We start from the raw sequence: 22,761 nt of genomic DNA, 5'->3' as shown, positions 1-22,761 counted from the left end.
TAAAGCCCTTACTGCTGATTACAAGTGTCCTTGGCTCATAGTTTGATCTGCCAGCTCTTGATGATTTGTAAACCCGTCACTGTATCAGTCAAGTAGATCGTGGCTATGGTCTTATTTGGCCACATGTGCATCTGCCTATGTCATGTCTATTACATTTAAATTCTTAAATTTACGTATTACTGTAGTATTTTCATATAAGTGACCAAAGAGCTGTAGATTTCAGGACTTTTATTTTGGCCAGACTTATATAAACATAAAGCTGAGAAGAAAAGAAAAACATCCAAATCTCAAGTTCTGACCTGGAAAAAATTGAGCTTTTAAACTTCGACAGTGATCTGTGGGCAAAGCAAGTGAAACATATTCCTCTTGAAATTTAATCATTCGAGCATTGAAACATTCAAGAGGAGGGATGTGAGGGCAACACACACATACACACACACACAAAAATAAATTCCATCACTCAGGTCTTTTTCATGCAATTAAAGAAATTTAATTTATAAAACAAATAATGACTGAATTCCTGACTTGCCACTATAACTTATAACTATAACTTATAATTTAGAATTCTGCTGTGAAACGAAGCTTTAGTGTTTTTCAGGTGAGAGACATCTCATGGCCTCTCAAAGTGAAACGAGCAGTATCTGTGTGGCCTCATTTCACTGCAAACGTCAGCTTGTCTGCACCAGTTAAAGTCTGAACAGTATGGGAAAGGAAAGTCAGCGGAGAGCATGTGGCAGCATGAGGCTCTGCTGCCCACTCCTGTAGAGCTCCAGCTGTGGAGCACATTGGAGAGCAGACCCCTTGGTCTGGCCTCCATATGCTGGGGTCTTGGGTCCAGGCTGTCGGCGTAGCCTCAGCACATGGAGGGCAATTGGGGGGCAGATGGGATGGGTTCTGCAGCGGTGATGGTGGTGGTAGTTGTGGGAGGGGAGGGGGGTCAGCCGCTCCACCAGCATTGTACCAGGAGGACAAGAGCTGAGCACAACCCAGCAGGAGAGTGGGGGGCCTTTTCTAAAGAGCGATCAACAGGAGCTCCTTTTCTCACACCCCGCTCACTTTACCCCACTCTGCATCTCCTCGTCACCCGCCCTCCCTCTCATCATCCACCCTCCCCTCCATTCCTTGGCAGATTGATACACTGGCTGAAATGTGATTTTCTTGAGTCTCTCTTATGAAACCGTGTTCTGCCCCTCACCTCCCTTTCCCACCCACTCATCCCACTAATCTATTCTCCGCTGGAATTAAATCAGGCCACGCTGCTTTGTTTTTCAATCATCTTGTCCACATCAAAGTCACTCATGAGAGGATGGTTAAAAAGGACGAAGGGGCCACGGACGAGACAAATCTCTTTGGCTTTTCCACTCGCACAATGCTTCTCATTTGAATTCCTCCATATATTTCTGATCACCGCTCTGAATGGTTCCCCTGTTGAAGTGTTGTTTTTGTGGTTCCTCGCATGAATTCCAAAGACCCCAGGGATACATTTTCCTTTTTTTTTGTCTTTGACTTCAAAGTTATCTGGAACGATACGTGTTGGAATGTAGAAAACTGAGAGGTCACCAGGTCCAACACTGGATATTGTTTACCAACCTTCTCAATGAGTCAAGGAGTATTAAAACTATGGCGTCACCATGGGGCATAACACAAAACCGTTCTCAGGCATTGAGGTGTTCTCATGCTTTGAATCCATGTTGCATGCCAAACATTTTTTCTACTATTGTTTGAGTTGAAAGATGATCCTTTTGTTTTGATGATCTTTAATTAAATGGTTACAGCCCACAGTGTATGAATTCATTATTAAAGTTCACCCTACCGACACATTTAATCCTTTGTTGTGATGTCAGATGTAATAGATGTGTCAGCAAAAACAAAAACAATAAATTGTTAATATTGAAACAAATGAAAATCCTCCCTGTGGACACTATGCTGGCTGACTGGGTTAATATCACATATTAAAACTGGTGTGTAAAAATGAGCTCTCTAGTTTGGTGTTTTTGATCAGTTTTTGATTTCCTATGTATTTTTTATTTATTTTGAGGAAGGGTTATAAGCATTTATAAGCATTTTAGAAGCATTAAAGAATAACATATAATCTTCTCTCGCTATCTAATATAAACACGTAATCAAAACCTTTCCAGGTTCAATGACATCAGATTTGGAAAAAAAAAAAAAAAAAGGTCAAACTTTCGTTCATAAGGTCAGTCTGCTGTCTTGAAGCATGTCAGTCTGCTGCCCTCTGCTGTCCTAACGTATAAATACAAATACAATCCAGCAGAAAATAAATACATCCTGTATTTGACAAATACAGGAGCAAAACCTTGTTTGCAAATTTAATTTAAAAACAACAGTTGCAACAAATACCTCAAACAAGTAGGTTATGTTTTCATTTCAGTTACATATGTCTTCAAGTGCAGCTGTAAAAATCATGAGGACAGTCCCAGGAAAGGTTTTCGTTAGGACAACAACCCCAAACTCACTAACAGGTTATAAGTTAAAAATAAAAACTGAAAACTCCCATTCTCCCTTTCAGTGCTTAATAAGAATATTTTCATGTGGGAACATGAAACTGTGATTCTTCAGGCAACATTGGAATTTCTTCTGTGTCCTTATCCAAAAATCAATCTGACCTCAGTCACATCACCTACGTTTCTGCCAACTGGGAGAGGCTAACTTGCGTAAGACAAGAAGCAGTTGTGAGTGAGATGTCACAAACTTTGCCGGTATTCCCAGGTGTTCTGTGGAAAGATAGGTGAAAGCAAAGGGGAACAACACTTTGCATAACAGCCTGAGGGCCTGTGCCAGAGCAGGTTGATCTGGAGTGAGGAAACAAGCCAAACAGGAAGCAAGACAGTTTGATTCTGTACAGTAATTATTAGACAAATTACTGAAAAGTTTCTTTAGATGAGAATATTGCACTCGAAATCCAAAAGTTCAAAGTTTTGTGCAAGGTATGCAAAGGTGTTAAATGATATGTTGAGGTGTTTAACATCTGCTTGACCGATGAAAATCCTTCCAGGGATAAAGAAGCTCTCAGCATGCAGCCTGTCACTGTGGAATCCCTGCTGACTTTGTCTTGGCATCAGACGTGTTTAGGATCCTTTATAGCGGGGTTCAACAGCATTTTTACTTCAAACCATTAAGCAAAGTTTTAGTCCATGATTTTTAATGGGTATATAATCGCGACCTTGATGAAAACGACAATCACGTAGACCAGCATTTACAGTCTTCTGTGAATCGGCAGTGAGATAACTTTAGCGGAAGGTGGAACTGGGAGTGGTTTACTGGAGATGAGGGCTGCGTGGCTGGACTGGCACAGGGTTGGTTGACAAGCCACCATGTCGAACGCAACAAAGAGAGGCATTGTGAGGGAAGACAAGGGCCAGTGACCTTGTGTACTGAATGGGGAACTCAGATATCTCTGCATAACCTGAAAATGAGCCACACCTAAAAATGTGATCTCAGCCAACAAGCAATGTCAGAGGTGTGAAATAAATTTCTCCTCCTTGACATGTGAAATGTGCTTCCCTAAAACTAAAACATATCAAATGTCATGTTCAGGTGGGGGGCAAGTAACAATAATATTTATGCTTTTACTTAGCTTTTTTTGCTTTGATTCTGATCTTGACTCCTTGTCTGTGTGAATTTCCATCACATCAGATAAAGAGGGTTGGCTGGTCCGTGCCAGAGGGAAGTAATCCATGGATAAGTCAGGTCTAGGGCTGGAGCCTAAAATGAGCACCGTGAGGGAAGGAGTTGGCTGTGGTCTGCTACATGTGTTGTATTCAGGCAGAAGCCACAACATATACTGTCATTTCCTTTTATCACTGATTGCAGCTTTGCAGGTGTGTCAGTGGAGACTCGAATTTCACTGCAGTCAAACTACATGTTTATTTCTTGCTTAAGTCCTTTGCTTAGCAATTAGTTCCTGTTGCCAGAAATTTAAAACCACCAGGTGAACCTGAATTCTAAGGATCAATAACAAAATAATATTTTGGCCGTTATAGAGTAAATTGGAAATTGATTGATGTTAGATGACACCTACTGTTCAGTCAAATGTTAAATAGTGCTATTTAAATGGTTGTTCTAAATGGAAAATGCGTGCTCTTGTTTGTTCTCCTGACAATTAAACATTGAATAAGAATAAGAATACAAGCCAGTGGTGATGTTGCAGATGTCATAGCACCTGTGCTTTTACTGCTTTGATGAGCTGAAATATCTGCTGTAAAAAATGTGATTTTATAGAACAATAATTTAAAAGGAGCTTTAGTAAAGTATTAACTTCCTTGGATTTTTTTCCCTCTTTTATTGTTTCTGTAAGCCGAATCATAGTCAGTGTATTTTGACCTTTTTCACAAGAATTTTCAAAGCAAAACAAACAAACAAACAAACAAAACTTTAATGTAAAAGCAAAGAGATGTACCTCACACCACTGAGTCTGTGTCGGTAGGTCTAAATCAGCTGTGCAATTTTCTTCATTCTTCTTTTCACAAATTGCTCATAGTCTGTCGAGTCGAACAGAGAGGTGTTTTTAATGTATAGTACAGGTCTGTGTTTTTTCAATAAATCTTCGTTCTCTTTCAGACCAAATCAGATTGTCCTGCAGGATTTCTCTCATTTTCGCGACATTCATTTTAACCTCAGCCTCATACAAGCTTTGCAGGATCTGCTGCAAAGCTCCCCAGCAGTATGAGGCTGCTACACGGTGTGGATGGTGTGTGCAGTCCATCAAACATAACAAAGCGCCGCTTTGGTCTCATTTGACCAGAGGGATATTCTTCCACTTGACCTTACTGAGTTTTTGTGCATTCTTCTCAAAAAAGACAAATAATATTGGCCACAACTCCATTTAAAGGAAAGGAAAAGGAAATATCATTCCCTGGGGTGAATGCTTCTTATAGACACTGTACACAGAAGCAAACTCACTCTCTGCATACACGCTGTTGTTTTGCTGTGTTTTGGTGTGAAGCAAACTACATTTTTCCACAATGAGAGCTGTAATCTACCCAGAGATCAGTAAAGTGAGACAGTTACTTAAGATCAGTCCTGAGGAGCATGATTTAAAGCCTGTTTCTTACTCGTCACTCATCTGGCTACCAACTTCAGTGTGTCCTGTTGCATTAACGGGATCAGACAACCGCTACACACACACACACACACACACACACACTTTGACCTTTCCACCCATGCCAGCGTGCAGGAAGAAGAGAAGTAAAGTTGTTGAATCACCTGATCTGTTAAGAGGAGTTGGTTTTCTGGCCTACTGCCGGTCTGAAGTCACCATCTGTGCATAAAAGGTATTTGTGGTATGGCTACAGGGCAGAACCTGGTTGTAGCAAGTTCAAAAGATGTTTTTTTCATTTTTCTTTTCAAGTGCAAATACTGACTGTTGGAAACATGCAAAGAACTGGAGCAGGCAGAACTAGCAACAAATACACACCAAAGGTATTTATTTCAAAGAAATTGTCCCAGTCAAATTGTTAAATTAGTGATATTACAATGACAATAGTAATTCAGTTAGTCATTACTATTAACTCATAATTATCCATGTTTTCCAGGTCAGCCTTTCAGATAAAAGTAGAGCGTAATTTCTTAAAATTTACAGTATGTATTATAAATTTTCACCTATGCCAGGAAAATGTTTCCTGTCTTGGAGTACTGAATTTTTTAAAAATATTTATCTAATTTCACCAAATAAATGTGTGTACCACTATCCCAAGAACAATCATCTGCATTTGTTTTGATCATATCATTATTTGTGATCTTATTCACATTATCCCTGTTTAAATGCAAATCATGTTTTCATACTAAACACACATTTTTCAACACAATACAGTTTGAGAAGCTGCTTCTCTTCTTCTCACTCTCTGGTGTAGAAACTCTGTTCACTGCATGTGTTAGACTCAGATGACTCAGAAAGGAGATTGTGCAGCATGGTGACTTACTTTGCCTGTATGGCACCCAGGAATAAATCTAACTTCCTTTTTGTCCTTCGTATTATTTAAAAACTCAGAACTTGGAGAAAGACATTTGATAGAGAAAATGAGAAATATGTGTCTAAAAAAACATCCATTCAAAAACATCCTGTAATTGATTGCACTATTTACATTATTATCTTAATCACATACATGAGACAAACTGTGCTATCAGATCATTTTATTCACAGGAGACTTTAATCAGTTGATCTTTGATAACTCACAGACCAATATCAATTAATTCTCATCAATTTGGATCTGGGAATTTTTTTTCCTACCCTGCTTGACAGTGTATTTGCTTGCTGATCACTTGACTGCAGCTTAAAGACCTTGTCCTCAGATCTGAAAATATTATGTGAAAGTTATTTATCATCACTCATATAATCTTTACCCTTCCAGTGGTAACAAAGGCCAATGTGGAACGCCAAAGCTGTAGCTGTGTTGGCTGCTCATGCTCTGAGATGTGTTTTTCCGTATCAATGCAGGGGAGACAGACTGTCTGCTGAGAGCAGGTGATGATTATCTGCCATCCTGAGCGGACAGGCGGGTCTGCTGTTCATGCACCACTGTACATGTGAGGTCTGCTGGGTTCTGATACCTGCAAGACCCAGCAGGTAGCTGCCATGTGGCTGAGAGTTTAGCACCTGCAGCCAAAGTTAAAAATTAAAGTGTGTTACCATTTGTGTTGTTTATTTTAAAGGTGGAGACAAGCATCTTATGAAATCTACATCTACATATCTACATATCTACAATAACCTGATACATCAGGGAAGATGGATAATTGTGTTTTCTCCTTCGGGACCAACATATTTAAAACACCTCAGAAATCAGTGTCAGAGAAAAGCAAGAGGTTTTCATGTCTTGAAGTGAATAAATCACTCTCCCGTGAAAGGGCATCGCTCCACAGATGATCAACAAGGTGTGCCGATGTTTTGACAGTGAGCTCTTTCATCGTATATGACCAAAGCGTTCATTCTGGATAAGTGTGAAAACAGCAGTGTGACCTCTGCTTCAACCTGCACAGCTGCACACTGTCTTCCCACCGAAACTTAACCAGGGCAAGAAAAACCATGCGAGATGAAAGAAAACGTTATCAGCCTTACCTGTGGGAGGAGTGTGAGCACCTGCTTTTTTTTTTTTTTTTTGGCACCAACCGGACGCACAAGCGAATACTGTGCCATGGACGCAGAGACGAAATCCCCCGGTGATCAGGGAGCGCAACTCCTGGACATCAGCTCCAACTGCCCCCCCTCCGAGCCCAGAGCTGCCCCGGAGCCCCAACAGCCGGAGAAGCCGCCGTACTCATACGTGGCTCTCATCGCCATGGCCATCAAGGACAACCGGGACAAGAGGGAAACCCTGAGTGGGATTTACCGCTACATCATCTCCAAGTTCCCCTACTACGAGAAGAATAAGAAAGGTTGGCAGAACAGCATTAGACACAATCTATCTCTGAATGAGTGCTTCATCAAGGTGCGCAGGGAGGCGGGGGGCGACCGGAAGGGCAACTACTGGATGCTTGACCCCGCTTTTGAGGACATGTTTGAGAGGGGCAACTACCGGCGGCGGAGGAGGGTGAGGAGACCCTACATGCCCCGCAGCGTGCCTTACCTGACCCGGAGCCCGGTGGAGTATCCGGAGTCTGTGTACCTGCAGCCCTACATGGCCGGCTCCTGGAGTCTGTGCCAGCCGCAGCCCGGACCGTCCCACTCCCACCCGGGCCCCCAGCTCATGTCCCCAATGAGCGGCCCGGTGAACTCCTGCTGCCCTCCGGCCGGCTTCCACCACCCGCACCTCGGCGCTTATCCCCACCACCTGCCCGTGCTGGTCCCCCACAACGGGTGTCCCTACGGCGGGGTGACCCAGCCCGTGAGCCCGGACGGAGCCACCGTGTCCGTGGCGTGCAGCTACCAGCAGCTGGGCTCCTACGGCAGAGAGCCGGAGGCGCAGCTGGGGGCTTCCTTTGACCCGTAGGAGCTCTGAGCTCCTCTGACAGCCGGTTCACAGACTCCGTTCATCTGCTTCACTTTGGCCGTCACTCTCATCGCTGTTCAGCAGTTTGTTGATTTCATTCAACTGTTTAAAAGGTTTTTTTTACTGTTAATGAGAAACTGACACCGATGACGCCATAACCTGTGGACTCGTCCATATAAGTTAGTCTTATTTTGCAATTATTTTTCTCGTTCTTTCCTCATTACTTTTCGCATGTAACGATGTTATTTATTTCTTTTCTCTGCTGTTATGAATTGCAACAGTTGGTGAGACTGACGCACTGATCGGTTTTCTTATTCATTGCCGAGTGTTTACTTGATGTAGAAAACTTCGTCATGTTTACTGAAAATAAAATGTTATTTTTGCAGTTTATTGCCTCGTTGATTGACTCACTCCATTAGTATGGTAGAAAATGCAGTAAACTACGTTGGCTACTGTACTGCAGCGGTGTCTGAGCCAGTCAAACAACGAGGAATATGGATGATAAACTAATAATGTACTATAAAAACTAATATGCAACTGGTCGACATGACAGAAAATTGGGCAATTTCTGTCCTATTTGTTTCAGCTAAATATGAGGAATTATAACAATAACAAACAGCAACAAAGGCGAGTAGTCTGCTTCAGTTCACTTCAGACTTGATTGTGCCACGGGGAAACAGATTTACAGCATAAAAAGAAGAGAAACACAACAAATAAAGACACACAACAGTGCTAACAACCTGACCGAATACAAGTAGGAAAAGAAAGACGTGAATAAGAATGTTAAAAAAAAGTCCATTGGAATATTTGCAATGATCGATGAATAAATAAATAATGAAGTGTTGTTGGAAAGTGAAGTAAAGGCTTAAAACGAGGTGCATTAAGTACATTTACTACAGTGATGACGATAATAATAATAATAACAACAACGGATAATTGTTGGTTGTCTATCTGGTGTTACATGCGTGATATGTGGGTGATGTGTGCGTTTTTGTGTAAGCTACTGGATGTCTTAAATGTCCTTCGAGATTGGTAAAGTATCTCTCAATCCATCTTTTCCCCCACTCCATGGACGTCCCGTGAACGCAGCAGGAACCGTCGGTGTAGGCAGACTTCCCTTCCGGGTTCCAACACTGTCACAACACAACACGACGCGTTTCATCAATACAAATCTTTCATTTATTTCTAGTTCAGCTATCGATATCACCTGACAAAACCAAAATCTTGGCTAGATATGTAAAGTTTTTTTGTCGGTAATTGAACGGTGGGCGCTTTTGCCTGATATCAGTGGAGCCTAAAAAGTGTTCGGACGCGTCCTGGTCGTTACGCACGTTCCGGTTCCGTTACGGGGTGTGTACAAAGGGGATCGGTTGCCGCGTGCGCTAAGGCGCCGTGTTTTGCAAACCGCTAAAACACTAAAGGTTTATGTTTTCTTTGACCGCTTTGGGCCGATTTCAGCGGAAAATGGAGGCGTTTCATCAACTTCTGTCGGAATATCCCGAGTGGATGTACGGAGGAGTCGGAGCGACGGCGTTTGTCACCGGAGGAGCGCTGATATACAAAATTGCCACCAGGTAAGTTAACTTCAAGATGTTGCATCGCCGCGTTTAATTTCAACATATATCTTCTGGAGGAGTCGGTAAGCCGTGTTTAAAAGTCACGGTCATATTTCCTATGTCGTGTTTTCAAACTACGACGTCTGCAGCAGCTGATATGTTCACACAGCTCATGTTTGCCCACTGAAGTCTATCCCTTTGCTAACCCATATGCTAACTTTGCTAGCCGTGCTGCAAACAAACTTAACCCATTTTTGTGCTTCCTGCAATTACTTAAGTTACTGTTTCCACCATATAAACACGCATGATTGTATTTCTATATTTAAGAATGATTGTGTTCATCATTTTATTAAGTGTCGATATAAACTGATTGTATTCACCTGCCATCAACATCACGACCTAGTTACGCCAAGAGATCCCCTGACTTTAGTCTGTGCAGTTGTAGATATTCACCATTGTTAAGTAAACTGCAGCCCCTGGATCTCACTGTAATTTTAACTGTGTCCTCTTTTGCATCACGATGCGAATTCATCTGTTCTTTCCAGAAAAAAGCCGACCCATCTAAATGTCAACTGCTGGTTCTGTAATGAGAACACAGTGGTGCCTTATGGAAACAGGAACTGCTGGGACTGTCCAAGCTGTGAACAGTACAACGGCTTTCAGGAGGTGAGTCAGAAAAATGTGATGCCGTTAAATAATTTGTCTGTAATTCTATAGTTTTTTTTTCTTTTTCTATTTTTCATTGATATGAGATGTGTGATATTTATAATCTCCATTGTGTTTATGTGTTTGGTGTGTTTTTTTTTTTTTTTGTTTTTTTTTTTTTTTTTGTTGTTGTTGTTCTTGTTGTCTCCCCTCCAAGAATGGGGATTACAACAAAACCATCCCTGCTCAGCACAAGGCACATCTGAACCATGGAATATCTGGAAGCCTTCCCTTATCTGAGACACCCAAGACACTGCAGTGGGTGAACTGTCAGATGCTGCTTTGCAGGAAGTGCAACAACAACCAGGCTACAAAGATTAAGCAGTTGGCCTCATTTATCCCAAGGGATGATGTATGTACAGTTTGCTCCTTATATTCACTGTTACACCAAATACTGTACAATGACCATGTACAATGATTAATGCTACCTTTTTATTGCTTATTTTTGTAGGAAAACTATGATGAGGAAGTTGAAGCCTATAAGCACCACCTGGAACAGACCTTTAAGTTATGCAAGCCATGTCAGACAGCAGTGGAGTACTACATCAAATATCAAAACCGCCAGCTGCGTACAGTGCTACTAAGCCATCAACTTCGACGTACCAGAGACACAGTCAAGGGCTTTGGAAAGGTCGGTGTAGTTTTGTTCGTTCGTGTGCAGATTTGTGAAAGGCAATCTGTGACTGGACTAAACCACATCATGTAAGCACAGCAATTAAAAGCTCCAAGTAGGCCTCCAAGAGATTACATTTCCTTTCCTCCAGTCATTTATTTGTTCACTAATACAGAAATCCTGAGATTTCTAATCAGATATGTAATCAGTTGGAAAAAGGAATGTGCTGCAAAACATCAATATTGTAGATGGATTCATAAATCTTGGAACATATATATGAGTGAAAGAAATGATTTACACTACTTATTTAACGTAACTAGAAATGTATATCCACTTACATAAGCCAGGGTTCACATCTGAAATTTTTAATCTAACCAATAATAAGGAAAATAAGAAGACTGGCAAATTCTGTGTACAGGACAAAGTTACACCAGTGTCGTGGCTTGCAGTTTTGACTTCTATGTTTATGTAGTTATTAAACATCATAGGTGGTTTTTTGTTTTCTTTAACGTCTTTGTGTTAAAATGTTAAAAATGAATAATTAATTAATCTCTGTTTGTTATAAAACTATTACGATTTATAATTAAAACTTGTTCTTTCCCTTACAGAGCTCCTATTCTCTGACATCACCGATTGGGGTCACACTGTTATGGGCAGTTTCCCTCCTACTTTGTGCTTTCCTGGTTGTTGCATCTTTCTGCAAATTGCCAAACCTGACAGCTTCACCTAGTGGTCAACAGACAATAAGTGATGCAGATACATCTCCTAAACCTGTCAATGAATCCACTCCCAAAACTGAAAACAATGGAGATGTGCCTATATGGCAGGGTCTACTGGAGCTGATTCCAAACAAGGCCATAGAAAATGCCAAATTGGTTTGGCAACACGGATGGGAGAACCAGTTGGCTGTAGTCTCAGCTGGCCTGTTGACCTGCCTCACTGCTATCTTCTTTGCTGGAGCCGCAAGGTAAACAATTACGTCCTAATTTGCTTTGGGAACGCTCATCACAGATATTTCACACACACACACAAAAACTAAAGTAAATGTGCTTCTGCATTTTTAGGCTGAAGAGAATTGATGCTGTGGCCTCTGTCCTGTGGTTCCTCATCTTGTGCCTGTACCTGGCAGAGAGCTATTTGGTTGGTGCCTCGTCTTGGATGGACACAGCCAAGCACAGTAGCATCTCTCTCTGTTGCTTAGTCAGCTTTGCTGCTGCAGTGGCAACTCGCAAACCACTGGGTCTACCAAGAAGCAAATATCGAAGGTCAGAATCTGAACATTAAAGTTCAAACTGCTTTAAACATGGGATTGGCATGGGGGTAAATCTTTCTCTGTCCACAAGATCTTTGTGTTCTTTTGAACCAGGCCAGAATACATTCATCTGTGTTTTAAATGTCCCTTTATTTTGTTTCATATTTTGTTCCTCAACAAAACAGCGGGCATGCTGTTTTTAATTCACAGCCCACTTTTTACCCATAACTTTGCTCTTACTGCTGTGCGTGGTCAACTGTGAGTTCATGACGTGAATGAATTTAAAGCAAAGGATTGTGTTTGTGTGTGTGTGTGTGTGTGGTTCATGATAAGGAAAGAAGAGACCAATGCTACTTGCCAATTGCATCAAAACATCGGCAAGTTGACATATAGTTGGTTACCTGGAAAAAAAAAACAAGGTTAAAATAATTTTGCTGTTTATAGTATTTATGCACACAAACTGAACAGAATAGTTACCATGTCTCTACCTCCAAAGTAAAATCTTCAAAATTTGACCTGTAGAGTTGAAAAGAATGACAAAAAAACCCAATAACATGTTGTTTTCAAAACTAGTATAGTAGGATTTTACAATAGTAAAATAAGCACCCAATTTACACTAACTTTTGAACTCTAAAACTGCACTGTAATGTTACAGGGTTTTGAATGTCCACGTTTTCTATTACTCAGTTTGAGTACCTGTTAATAATGTAATACTGTACCAGTGTGTAGCAAATTGTTTACTAACTAGTTATAGCCACACTAATTTGTTTCTGCGTCCAGATAAGTGTTTTCGCTCAGTACCAGAAATCCCTCCCACCACACTGGCATGTCTGAAAATACATTTCACATGGCCATTGACACAAACATGAAGCAGGTGGTCTACTCTGCAGGTTGTTATGTAGGTGCAGACAATAGCTCCTTGCAAGCACATTGACCACTGGTCATTTGTTTCCTTCCAAAAAAGATCCCATAGAGGTTGAATCAGGGACGATTATGATGTGACGCAGTCCAATCAGTAGACTTAATCAGCAAGTGAAACCCTTGTAGCCTCATAATCTGTATCTTCCTCAAACAACACCTGGTTGTAGGGACTCCTCAGAGTAGTGTGGAGGCCAGGGGTAACTGTAGCAAATGTGGCGCGTTTAAAAAGTCTCTCAAATTAGTGTGGATGTAGCCTACATGTCTGCACATTTGTGATGCCACTGCAGGCATACGATACAGCTTTTAAGTATTTGCATCCTTCCTGTGTTGTTTCAAATCCACAATTTCTGAATGAGGAATTTCTCCGGATCAAGTCTTTGTCATGAATCCTTCAAAGCTGCTATTTATTACTGACTCCTGTAAGGAATTTCCCAGATATCCATCAATGTTGAAGTTACTGATTAAGTTTCAAGGCAGAGCTGAATATTTCCCGTGTGTGATATGTGGTTATGTTATGTTGGGATGTAGCTGTCATTGTGTGGCATAATTTTTTGTAACAGTGGTATTTAGACCTCAAGGACTAGTAGTTGGTTATTGCTATTTGAAAATTTTAGCTGCCTGGGAAAATTAGTGGTAAGTCAATGTTGATTAGAAAATTCAACTTAGCTGCTGATCTCTGGTCTTCCTGGGGTGATTTTGTACCTGAGGAATTTTCCCGTTTGGTTTTCTATCTATAACAGACACGTTTTCAAGAAGATTTTATGTAAGGTTTTTCTTGAAATGGTACCTGTATTACCTGGAAAGTATTAGTTTTCTTTTTATATTTTTTTGATATGATCATGTCAGAGTAGTACTTTATGGTGGCCTTGTATCAGTGCTTGAAGATGCAAACATAAAGTGCTCAATTTTGGACCTGTATACGGTCACTGACGTACATTCTTTCGAGTGTCAAGTAAAACTATTAGGGAGGGTTAGTCAGTGTTCAGAGTAAAAATGTGTCTTGATGTGTTTCTGTTATGCTCGTGCACAATAGGTTTAGTTTTTCATTCATTCATCTCCTACTGCTTTTCCGTTTCTGGGTTGTCGGTATGCTGGAGCCAATCCCAGCTCACATTGGGAGAGGGCGGGGTCACCCTGGACAGGTCGCCAGTCCATCACAGGGCCAACAACCACTCACACTCAGACCTACGGATGATTTAGAGTCACCAATTAACCCAAACATGATGTCTTTGGACGGTGGGAAGAAACCCACACAGGCACAGGGAGAACATGCAAACTCCTCACAAAAAGGCCCCAGGCTGGGAACCGAACCCGCGATCTTCTTGGTGTGGGGCAACAGTGCTAACCACTATATATTTAGTCATTTCAAGTGAGATGTTGGCCCATCATCGCTTTCATGTTCTATTTGAAATACTTAAAATACTTGCGGCACAAAAAATATGTAAATGCTGCACTGTCACAGCTAAAATATCAGATTTTACTTAGTGCTTTATATGATCACATCCAATTCCTTTACTAACAGTGTGACATTTTCTTGTATTTAAATACATTGTATGCACTAACATTTTAATTTGCCAATGTATTGCCATTAACTTTATTTTATTTACTGACCTGTATTGAGTGAAGAGATATATTTATTAGACGGTAATCTGAATAGGCATTTTTTTCAGCTATGAAGTATGCTAACTGGTTGTAAATTGCATGTTCTGTTTTGTAGATGAATTTATGTTCTCAAACCAGCATTTTGTCGCTGTAACTTCAGAGCCTTAAACTATGAATCTTTACAGTAAAAGCGCTGCCAATTCTAAGACACTACAGAATTAGTTGTAGGCTTTGAGAAACGACCCTTACACTGACAGTAGAAGCTCAATGGTCTGCATCTGGCTGTGTGTTTGTTCTCAAAGTAAAATCAGTAAGATTTCAATAATAGAATATAATATAATAATAAAATAATAGAATAGTATTTACTATTTGGCAGTCACCTTTGCCGATGTCTTGCCAAATTGTTTGTGGGCACTATTAATCTGCTGTGCATGTTCTATGATAAATATGCCATAGTATCCAGTCCAAATATCGGGTTATTTCTGTTATGTTGTGTTCTTCAAGCCCTATATTATATATTATTATATATTATAACTTGTATGATAAACATACAAATAAGTTTGCCACATACGCATGTAGATTTTAACAGTGATGGGTGCCGAACAACCCTTTTTTTTTCTTTTCCCCTTTAAAAAAATATTTACTAATGTAAGCGTGAATGTCAATATTTTTACTGCACTGTTTTTCTGGAAGTCCAATATGTAGTTAAAATGTGATTATTTGTGTGTGTTGCAGAAACACTAAGAGAAAAATTACCAAGGTCCAAATCTTGTTACTTTTTTCAAACCCAAGTAAGCAATCTATACAAATTGAAGTCTACAGTACAAATAAGCTATTGAAATTTCTAAGTTTGATCAAATTAATGTATTATTACATTATGCAGCAACTTCAGAAATAAGCCTAGCCAATGATGGAAGGCTTCCTGCAACATGCCCTAGAAAACCTTGACTTTAGGTATTTTATTATCAAAGTTGGGTGTCTTGCTCTTAATGCCAGGCTCAAAAGTTGAAGACTTTGTTAGAATGCTTGTTGTACATGGATTATAATAAACAACTGGTGAAAGGATATGCCTTGTTTGTTTTTTCGTCAACACAAACACACTGTCCGTCATTTTGTATATTTGTTTGACTTGAAATGGTAGCTTTCTTGCATAGCACTGGTGCCAAAGGAAGTGTCAGTTTAATCTGAGCCGTAGAAGCTGTGATGTTAATGCCCCTGGTATGAAGTTTTCGGTTTGTATATCCATCTATCCTGCTCTTGTGAACGTGATATCTCAGTCAACAATTTCTTTAAATGAGGAACAAACACTTCACTGGGACTCTAAACTGAATTTGGTGGTCAAAGGTTGGCTTTATTGGGAATGCACAAAACGAAATTACCTAACAAATTCTTAGCTACATATGACACAATTTCCTAAGCGGATAAAATGATGTGTGCTTCACTGTCACAGCATGGTGTGCTAAATAAATTGCTCTTTTTCTTTGCTGGCATTCAGAAAGGTGGTTTTTGTGATTATGTTTTCTGCACCCTGGCTTGTTGCTGCAGGCAGAAATAGACAAAAATTTCTCTAAGCTCGATTGCAACTGAAAAGAAAATAATTTGACACATAACAAGTACAGACCACAGAATCTGTTGTGAAAATGAGTGTTGAGCTCTACTGCTGGGCAGCATTTCTGCACTTTCAGCTGTTGTGTGATATCCAACAGCCACAGCAACATTTTAGTTTGTGTGTGTGCGTGCGCAGTATAAGGTTTGTGCATAGATTTGATTTCCCACAAACACAATATATCTTGTGTTTAGTTAATGTCAAGAATGTTGTTTATCCCATAAAATCCCAAACCACTGCACTAATAATGCTGTTTGTAATGTTATTTTGTTCTATGTATTCTTGCACTCTTTTTGCATAATAGTATTTTATTTGCAGATATCTGACAGGCAGCTCTGCAGCCTCCCCCTACAGCCAGCCTCCTTTGCTCTCTCCTGACCTGGCAGTCTCCTTCATCCCCAGTCCTCCACCAAACCTCTCAAAGCTCATCAGCTGCCAAAAGGGTCGTCACAAGTGCACTGATTCTGTCTCCACCCTACCTGGGCGCCTTAGCAGAGCCCTCTCCCTCGGCACCATGCCCACCTTGAAAAGGACAGGTAACACCAAAACTGATTCTGCTCGATTTGACTAACTCGAGCAGAATCAAAACATTTGTCTAAGACTGTCTGACTGGTAACAGTTATTTATGGACTAACTTAAACAACACTGGGTAATAGGGCGTAGCATTAAAGAGATTAATGTATTGTTGATGTGATTTATTTATTCATTTATTTTAAATGGACATTTCATAATAAAAAAACAAACTGACAAGTAAAGGACAAACTTGATAGTGAAAATGCTGCTTGTAATCACACATCTTTGGCATTTCTGTATTGTAATCTGTGAGCAAAAATGGCGTCTATTGATTTAAAAAAAAAAAAACAAAACTGCATGGCAATTTAAACAGTTTCCTTTTTATACAAAAATACGGCTCATCAATGGTTTCTCTTTTTTGGCGGTATTCCACCAATTAAAGCTGCAGTTCATCAACTTAAAGCAAACCAGCAGCTGTTTTGATAACACTGTTGAGTCCCTTTCAGTTTTCAGGATTTGCTCTTTTTGACTTGTCTGAATGTGGACTGTTGCCTGGCCAACCCATGGGGGAGTTCACTTTGTCATCTGATTTCTTACATGGTCCAGATGAAGCATTTAATCTCACTACTGAGACTGGCCTACTGGTTTATGCAGGTTTAAGGAAAGATTTATGATGTAGTTTTATATGTTATGTATTTCAGATTCTGGTTACTTGTTCAGTGGAAGCAGACCAGATCTGCAGTACAAAGACTCCCCTCCCTCAGGTATTAAAACCCCTGCTAATGTGTGTAGTCTCCACTCAGCCACAGATTCAAACCGATTCGCGATTAACGCACTCGGAACATTTGCTTTACACCTTTTTGTTGTCTGTTGGCACAGACTACTTTTCACTGAAGTCTGGGAGCCACCCATCATCCCCGAGCCCCTCACCGCCTCCTTCAATAGCCGGCTCGTGTACTTCCAGTTCAGGGTCTGCTAGATACCGTCGCCCGCTCATCAGCCCAGCTCGACTCAATATCTCAAACCAGAAACCCAAGCTTTTCTCAACAGAGCCAGAGCCCAAGCTCTCACCTCCACCTGTGTGTCCATTATATTATACTGTGGGGCCAGCCTCTCACATTTACAGCGGCTGCTTCTCACCTGACACGTCACCCTTCCAAAGCCAAAATGGTAAGTACCCAAATGTAAAAGTGTTAGAAGTAGAGTGTGTTCCTGACTGCTTGCATTGAGTGCCATTAATGTTACGACCACCAGATGGCAAAGTAAACACTCAAAATCTTGCATATCTTTTCAAAAGAGAAAACTTTGTATTAACTTAACTTCATGTTTTGGTGTGTTTATTTATGGATTTACCATTTTCCTGATCCTGTGACTTTACCTGGTTGCAGATTTCACTTTGAGGGATGGCAGTGTGATTGATAAGGAAGCGAAGAGCGACACAGGCAGCTCCTCAGGGTCCTCAGCATGCCTGGTTGGTACGACAACACACGGCTTAGGAAACACTGATCCCCCCACAAAAGGTAAGCAGTCTGATTTTAAATATGGTACAGAGATGGAGTCTCATCTTATGGGCTGTCATAAATAACACAGAATATGATTTCATGTGCGTTGTCTCATCAAACTCACATCCTGGTCCTAGTACATGAATAAGATAATAATCTAAATCTGATAGAGTGCTTTGAGAACACACTGTGAAAGTTTATTCACAAAATTAATCAAAAGACTCTTAATTCAAACGGCAGGAATATTTTTAAATTGAGAGTCCTTCCAAGCCCACACAATTCTGTTCACAGAACAGACCCTGCGTGGTTGCCTTTTTATTTTTCTCACCATTGTGAGTACTCCAGAGACTGTTACTGGTGAAAAGCAGCTTCAAATACACTCAGCCCATCTGCCATCAACAATCATGCCACTACATCACTGACATAATTGTTTTCTGATTAAATGGATGAAGAATATATTGGCGCCAGTATCGGTGTGTGCCTGTGTTGAATGTCAGAAGATGGAAATTGTCAAAGAGGAATATAACTGGAAGAGAAGTCATGTCACATTGAGACATCACAATGATTTTTCTCATTGAATTTGCTTTCTCTATGACATCTCCAGGTTTTCTGAAGTGTCTTACCATGCCATGGCTCTTAATAGTGAGCATGACTGCCAACCTGGGCTTTGCCTGCCTCTGTATGTATCACTACTGGAGATGAACTGTCGATAAGGTCTGCTGCTTTTTTGTGACTTGTACAGAGAAGCGGCCTCTGGTCTTCAAAAATTCTGTCATGTCATGTTCAAGCCTCTGTTAGTCTTGAGTTTTATTTGTTTGAATCTGAATAGAGATTATTTTTTCATACTTGCATACATGCCAGTCGTATCTTCATTTTTTTCAATTTAGAAGCCAACTTTGCCTTGATCTGGGGAAAAGGCAAAGAGGGACTCCAAGTTTGTGTTAACCAGGGTATCTGAAAATTCTCATCCGTCTCATGTATATCTGTCTCACGTGATTAAGTCCTTGGCCACTGTTTTACTGATTGTGACAATTTCATTGCCTAGATTCTTTCCAAAATGAATAATATTTCCACTCCACAATAGCCAAAATTTATTTCACTCCAAAATGTTGTAATTTTACAGCAATGGCATCTACCACAGTCTATTTACAGAAGGATGACAAAGATATTTAATCAGGCGCCACATAGCAAGTTAATTGCACCATGGAGTGAACCTCTGCTAGGCATCACCATTCACAGCCCTTTTCCTTTAATTAGGCATTCATTTGTATATTCAGCTCCAAAGTTTCAAATTCTGTTATTTGGTCACACATGCCAAGTATCCTGGACATCTCATACCAAAGTTAACCGTTACTACAGAGCTACGTCTTTGATCACACCATTTTGTGTTCTTACCCATGTCTGAACACAGGCTATTTTCCCTAAGGCCAAGTGCAATAAAATGTTATTTCAGGCAAAAATCGATCATGTTCGTTATTTGACGTAGACATAAAACAGGTAGTGATTGAGAAAGAAGTGAGCTCAGCTATAAGGTGTATGTATATACACTGAACAAAAATATAAACGCAACACTTTTGTTTTTGCTCCCATTTCTCATGAGCTGAACTCAAAGATCTCAAACATTTTGTATATACACAAAATATACATTTCTCTCAAATAATGTTCACAAATCTGTCTAAATCTGTGTTAGTGAGGACTTCTCCTCAGTCAGCATGCCAATTGCACGTTCCCTCAAAACTTGCGACATCTGTGGCATTGTGCTGTGTGATAAAACTGAACATTTCAGAGGGGCTTTGTGGCCAGCCGAAGGCACACCTGTGCAATATTCATGCTGTCTAATCAGCATCTCGATATGCCACATCTATGAGGTGGGATGGATTATCTCAGTGAACATTATTTGAGAGAAATGTATATTATGTGTATATAGAAAATGTGTTAAATCTTTGAGTTCAGCTTCTGAAAAATGGGAGCAAAAACAAGCGTATGTATTTTTGCTCAGTGTTTGTATATATGTGTGTGTGTCTCTCTCTCTCTCTCTCTCTCTCTCAACAGACAGACAGACAGACAGACAGACAGACAGACAGACACAGTTTTTCTCAAAACTTCAAACTGCTGAATAAGAAAGACTTTTGCACTTGTCTTTTTGAAATGTTTTTCAGGTTGGTTGTGTTTTTGAATATGTTTATTCATTGATATTATTTGAAATTGCTCTATTATAGATTTAGAGCACAAGTGTTTGTTTGTCAATGTTGACATGATTTACACAAAGTCGTACTTGAACATCTGTTAGATGTGTGTACAGGTTAGAGTTTGCTTGTTGTTGGCATGTAAAACATGACCTGTCATCAGGTTTTTGGCTGTTTTTACTTTCACATGAAATGTTTTGTATTGCTGAATGATCATGCACCTGATTTCAGAGTAAAGTAATAATTACTGAAACGATGTAAAACTTCTGAGAAAACTAAAACTTGCTACTGAAAGATATCTCAGTAAGTGTGAATAGTCCAGAACACTATGAGGCAACTTTACAATGATTAATAGTTACGATGGTTAGTCTAACCTTTAAACATACTGGATGCAAAATTGTGTATTTGTACAGACAGTGTTACCTGGTGTTTGCTTATTTCTTCTCTGAAGAAGGCACATTAATTGAAAGAACATACACATATTGAAGTGTACATGTTCTTTCTACCATGCTGAACTTTCCTGAATGAGACAAACCTCGTCCTTGTTCAGTTCAATATAAAGTAAATGTATTTTTGACTTTGTATTTAAAGTGTAATTAAAGTATTGTGCTTTTTTCACATCACTATTAACCAGAGTTGTCCATTTCAGACTCTTTGACAAGAAGAATTCATTTATCTTTTTTCACTAATGGTTTGGAGGGTGGTTGTGACGTTTAGCAATGCAAATGATTGTCTGCAAAAACCGATTGGTCTGCAATTGTAAGGAGCAACATAAGTTTGTTTCATCCGGACCAATACTTTTAAATAAAGTGTTTTTTCAAATTATCTTACTGTAATCGAATCTGCTTCCTGTTTGGGTTTAAAACTCTATTTCTGTGTGAGGTGTGAAAAAGAACGCACCCCCTTCTGGCCCTAACAGCACACTGAAGGAGTAGAGTTCACCCGTACCTCCCTCGGGACTAATTTCTGTCTGATGCTGCAGCAGCCCACAGCTTTCCTTCACACACGTGCAGTCATGGTGTTTTAACGAGCAGCACTGAATAACACACAGATAATTCAAACTCTCTGTCGCAGTCGCAGTCTCTTCCACTGATCAATAAGACACTTAATCTCCTACTGTCCAGTAGTTAGACCGGGCCCCGAGGGGACTATCATCACTTCATCTGCCGCCTTTCTCTCTTCATATTCATGTCAGAACTGACTGTGATTTCTTGCTTTCAGGGTAGTCAAATATGTAATATGCTGCTATAGCGATGGAACGTAGAATATGACGCAGTTAACGAGGGAACATTAACGGTGTTTCTACAGTAGTGGCTGAGTGTGTAAGGATAAAGAAAAGATTCAGTTTAATAAAACTTTTCCTTCGCACAGCTTAATGAAAGTGGTCACGTTACAACTCATCCAATTCTCAATTTTGTACGCCTTTTTTTTTTTTTAATTAGAAGTGCCTCTTTGAGGTTGCATTGTTTTTCATCCCTTTGCTATGATGATTTACTTTTATTAATATGTAACCATGACTTCAGTCTGGCTCAAGGTAGCAGGTGGAAAATGAGAACAATTAGAACTTCCTGGTTTATCTCATTGAAACGTATTATACTCTTCATAGCTTTTGTCACATGTTCTGCCAAATCAGTCATGCTGATATATCCTCATGTTGACCTTTTCTTAACCCTTCAGGTTTTTACAGTCACTTTGTTTACGCCTCAAACTTGGTTATTTTACGTAATCGCCCCCTCATCTTTCTCCATCATTACTCTGTACAAACTCTATTGTTTCGCCATCCAGGAAAAGCTTAGTACTAGATATTTTCCGTTCAGTTTTCAATTGCTATGGACTTTTCTGCCCTGTCAGCAAGCGCTTGTGCTTCATTGACATGAAGTGATTTCACCAGAATAAGAGTCAACAAATATGCTTGTGGCTCTGACAGACTGTAGGTGGTGTGACTATGCTGACCTGCCTACAATGTAACAGTGTAATGTTTAGCAATTATAATGTTTACAATTGTCACTGTTTTAAGTTTCCCATGACAGCATGCTAGCTATTTGAAACTAGCACTAATCAAAAAGACAAGCTGAGGAATCATTAATCTTAAAAGAAATTGGCTCATTAGCATTTTGCTAATTCCGCCAAATAAAAATGTTAGCAGATCACTTAAATCATCAGAAACAGACTGAAGTGTCAGGGCTGAAAATAACGTGGTCAGCTTGTCTTTGGGGGCAAACCAGGAAGGGTGGGGTAATAATTTGAGAGACACTTTTTTACTCAGATTCAGGATCCCAGGGTTTACACACTGCTGCTGCAAGTGTAGCTTAAATGGTTCTTTTTTTTTTTATTATTATTATTATTTTTGTATTTAAAA

At 40.0% G+C, this 22,761-nt stretch overlaps 2 protein-coding genes across 2 annotated transcripts; both read left to right on the top strand.

The window, feature by feature from the left end:
• Positions 1-6,765: 6,765 nt before the first annotated feature.
• foxl2l (forkhead box L2-like) lies at positions 6,766-8,334 on the top strand. Its single transcript, XM_029506067.1, has one exon. It carries the CDS (start codon positions 7,050-7,052, stop codon positions 7,944-7,946), a length of 897 nt encoding a protein of 298 aa, XP_029361927.1. The 5' UTR covers positions 6,766-7,049; the 3' UTR covers positions 7,947-8,334.
• Positions 8,335-8,450: 116 nt separating this feature from the next.
• On the top strand, positions 8,451-21,221 carry tmem201 (transmembrane protein 201). Its single transcript, XM_029506066.1, has 11 exons — positions 8,451-9,520; positions 10,048-10,168; positions 10,365-10,559; positions 10,659-10,838; positions 11,429-11,787; positions 11,885-12,085; positions 16,520-16,737; positions 17,416-17,478; positions 17,594-17,884; positions 18,103-18,234; positions 18,821-21,221. Exons 1-11 carry the CDS (start codon positions 9,372-9,374, stop codon positions 18,916-18,918), a joined length of 2,007 nt encoding a protein of 668 aa, XP_029361926.1. The 5' UTR covers positions 8,451-9,371; the 3' UTR covers positions 18,919-21,221.
• The last annotated feature ends 1,540 nt before the right edge of the window (positions 21,222-22,761 follow it).

The sequence above is a fragment of the Echeneis naucrates genome, chromosome 7 (genome assembly GCF_900963305.1).
Source record: "Echeneis naucrates chromosome 7, fEcheNa1.1, whole genome shotgun sequence".
Lineage (NCBI taxonomy): Eukaryota > Metazoa > Chordata > Actinopteri > Carangiformes > Echeneidae > Echeneis > Echeneis naucrates.
This window is presented reverse-complemented; position numbering and strand designations above follow the sequence as displayed.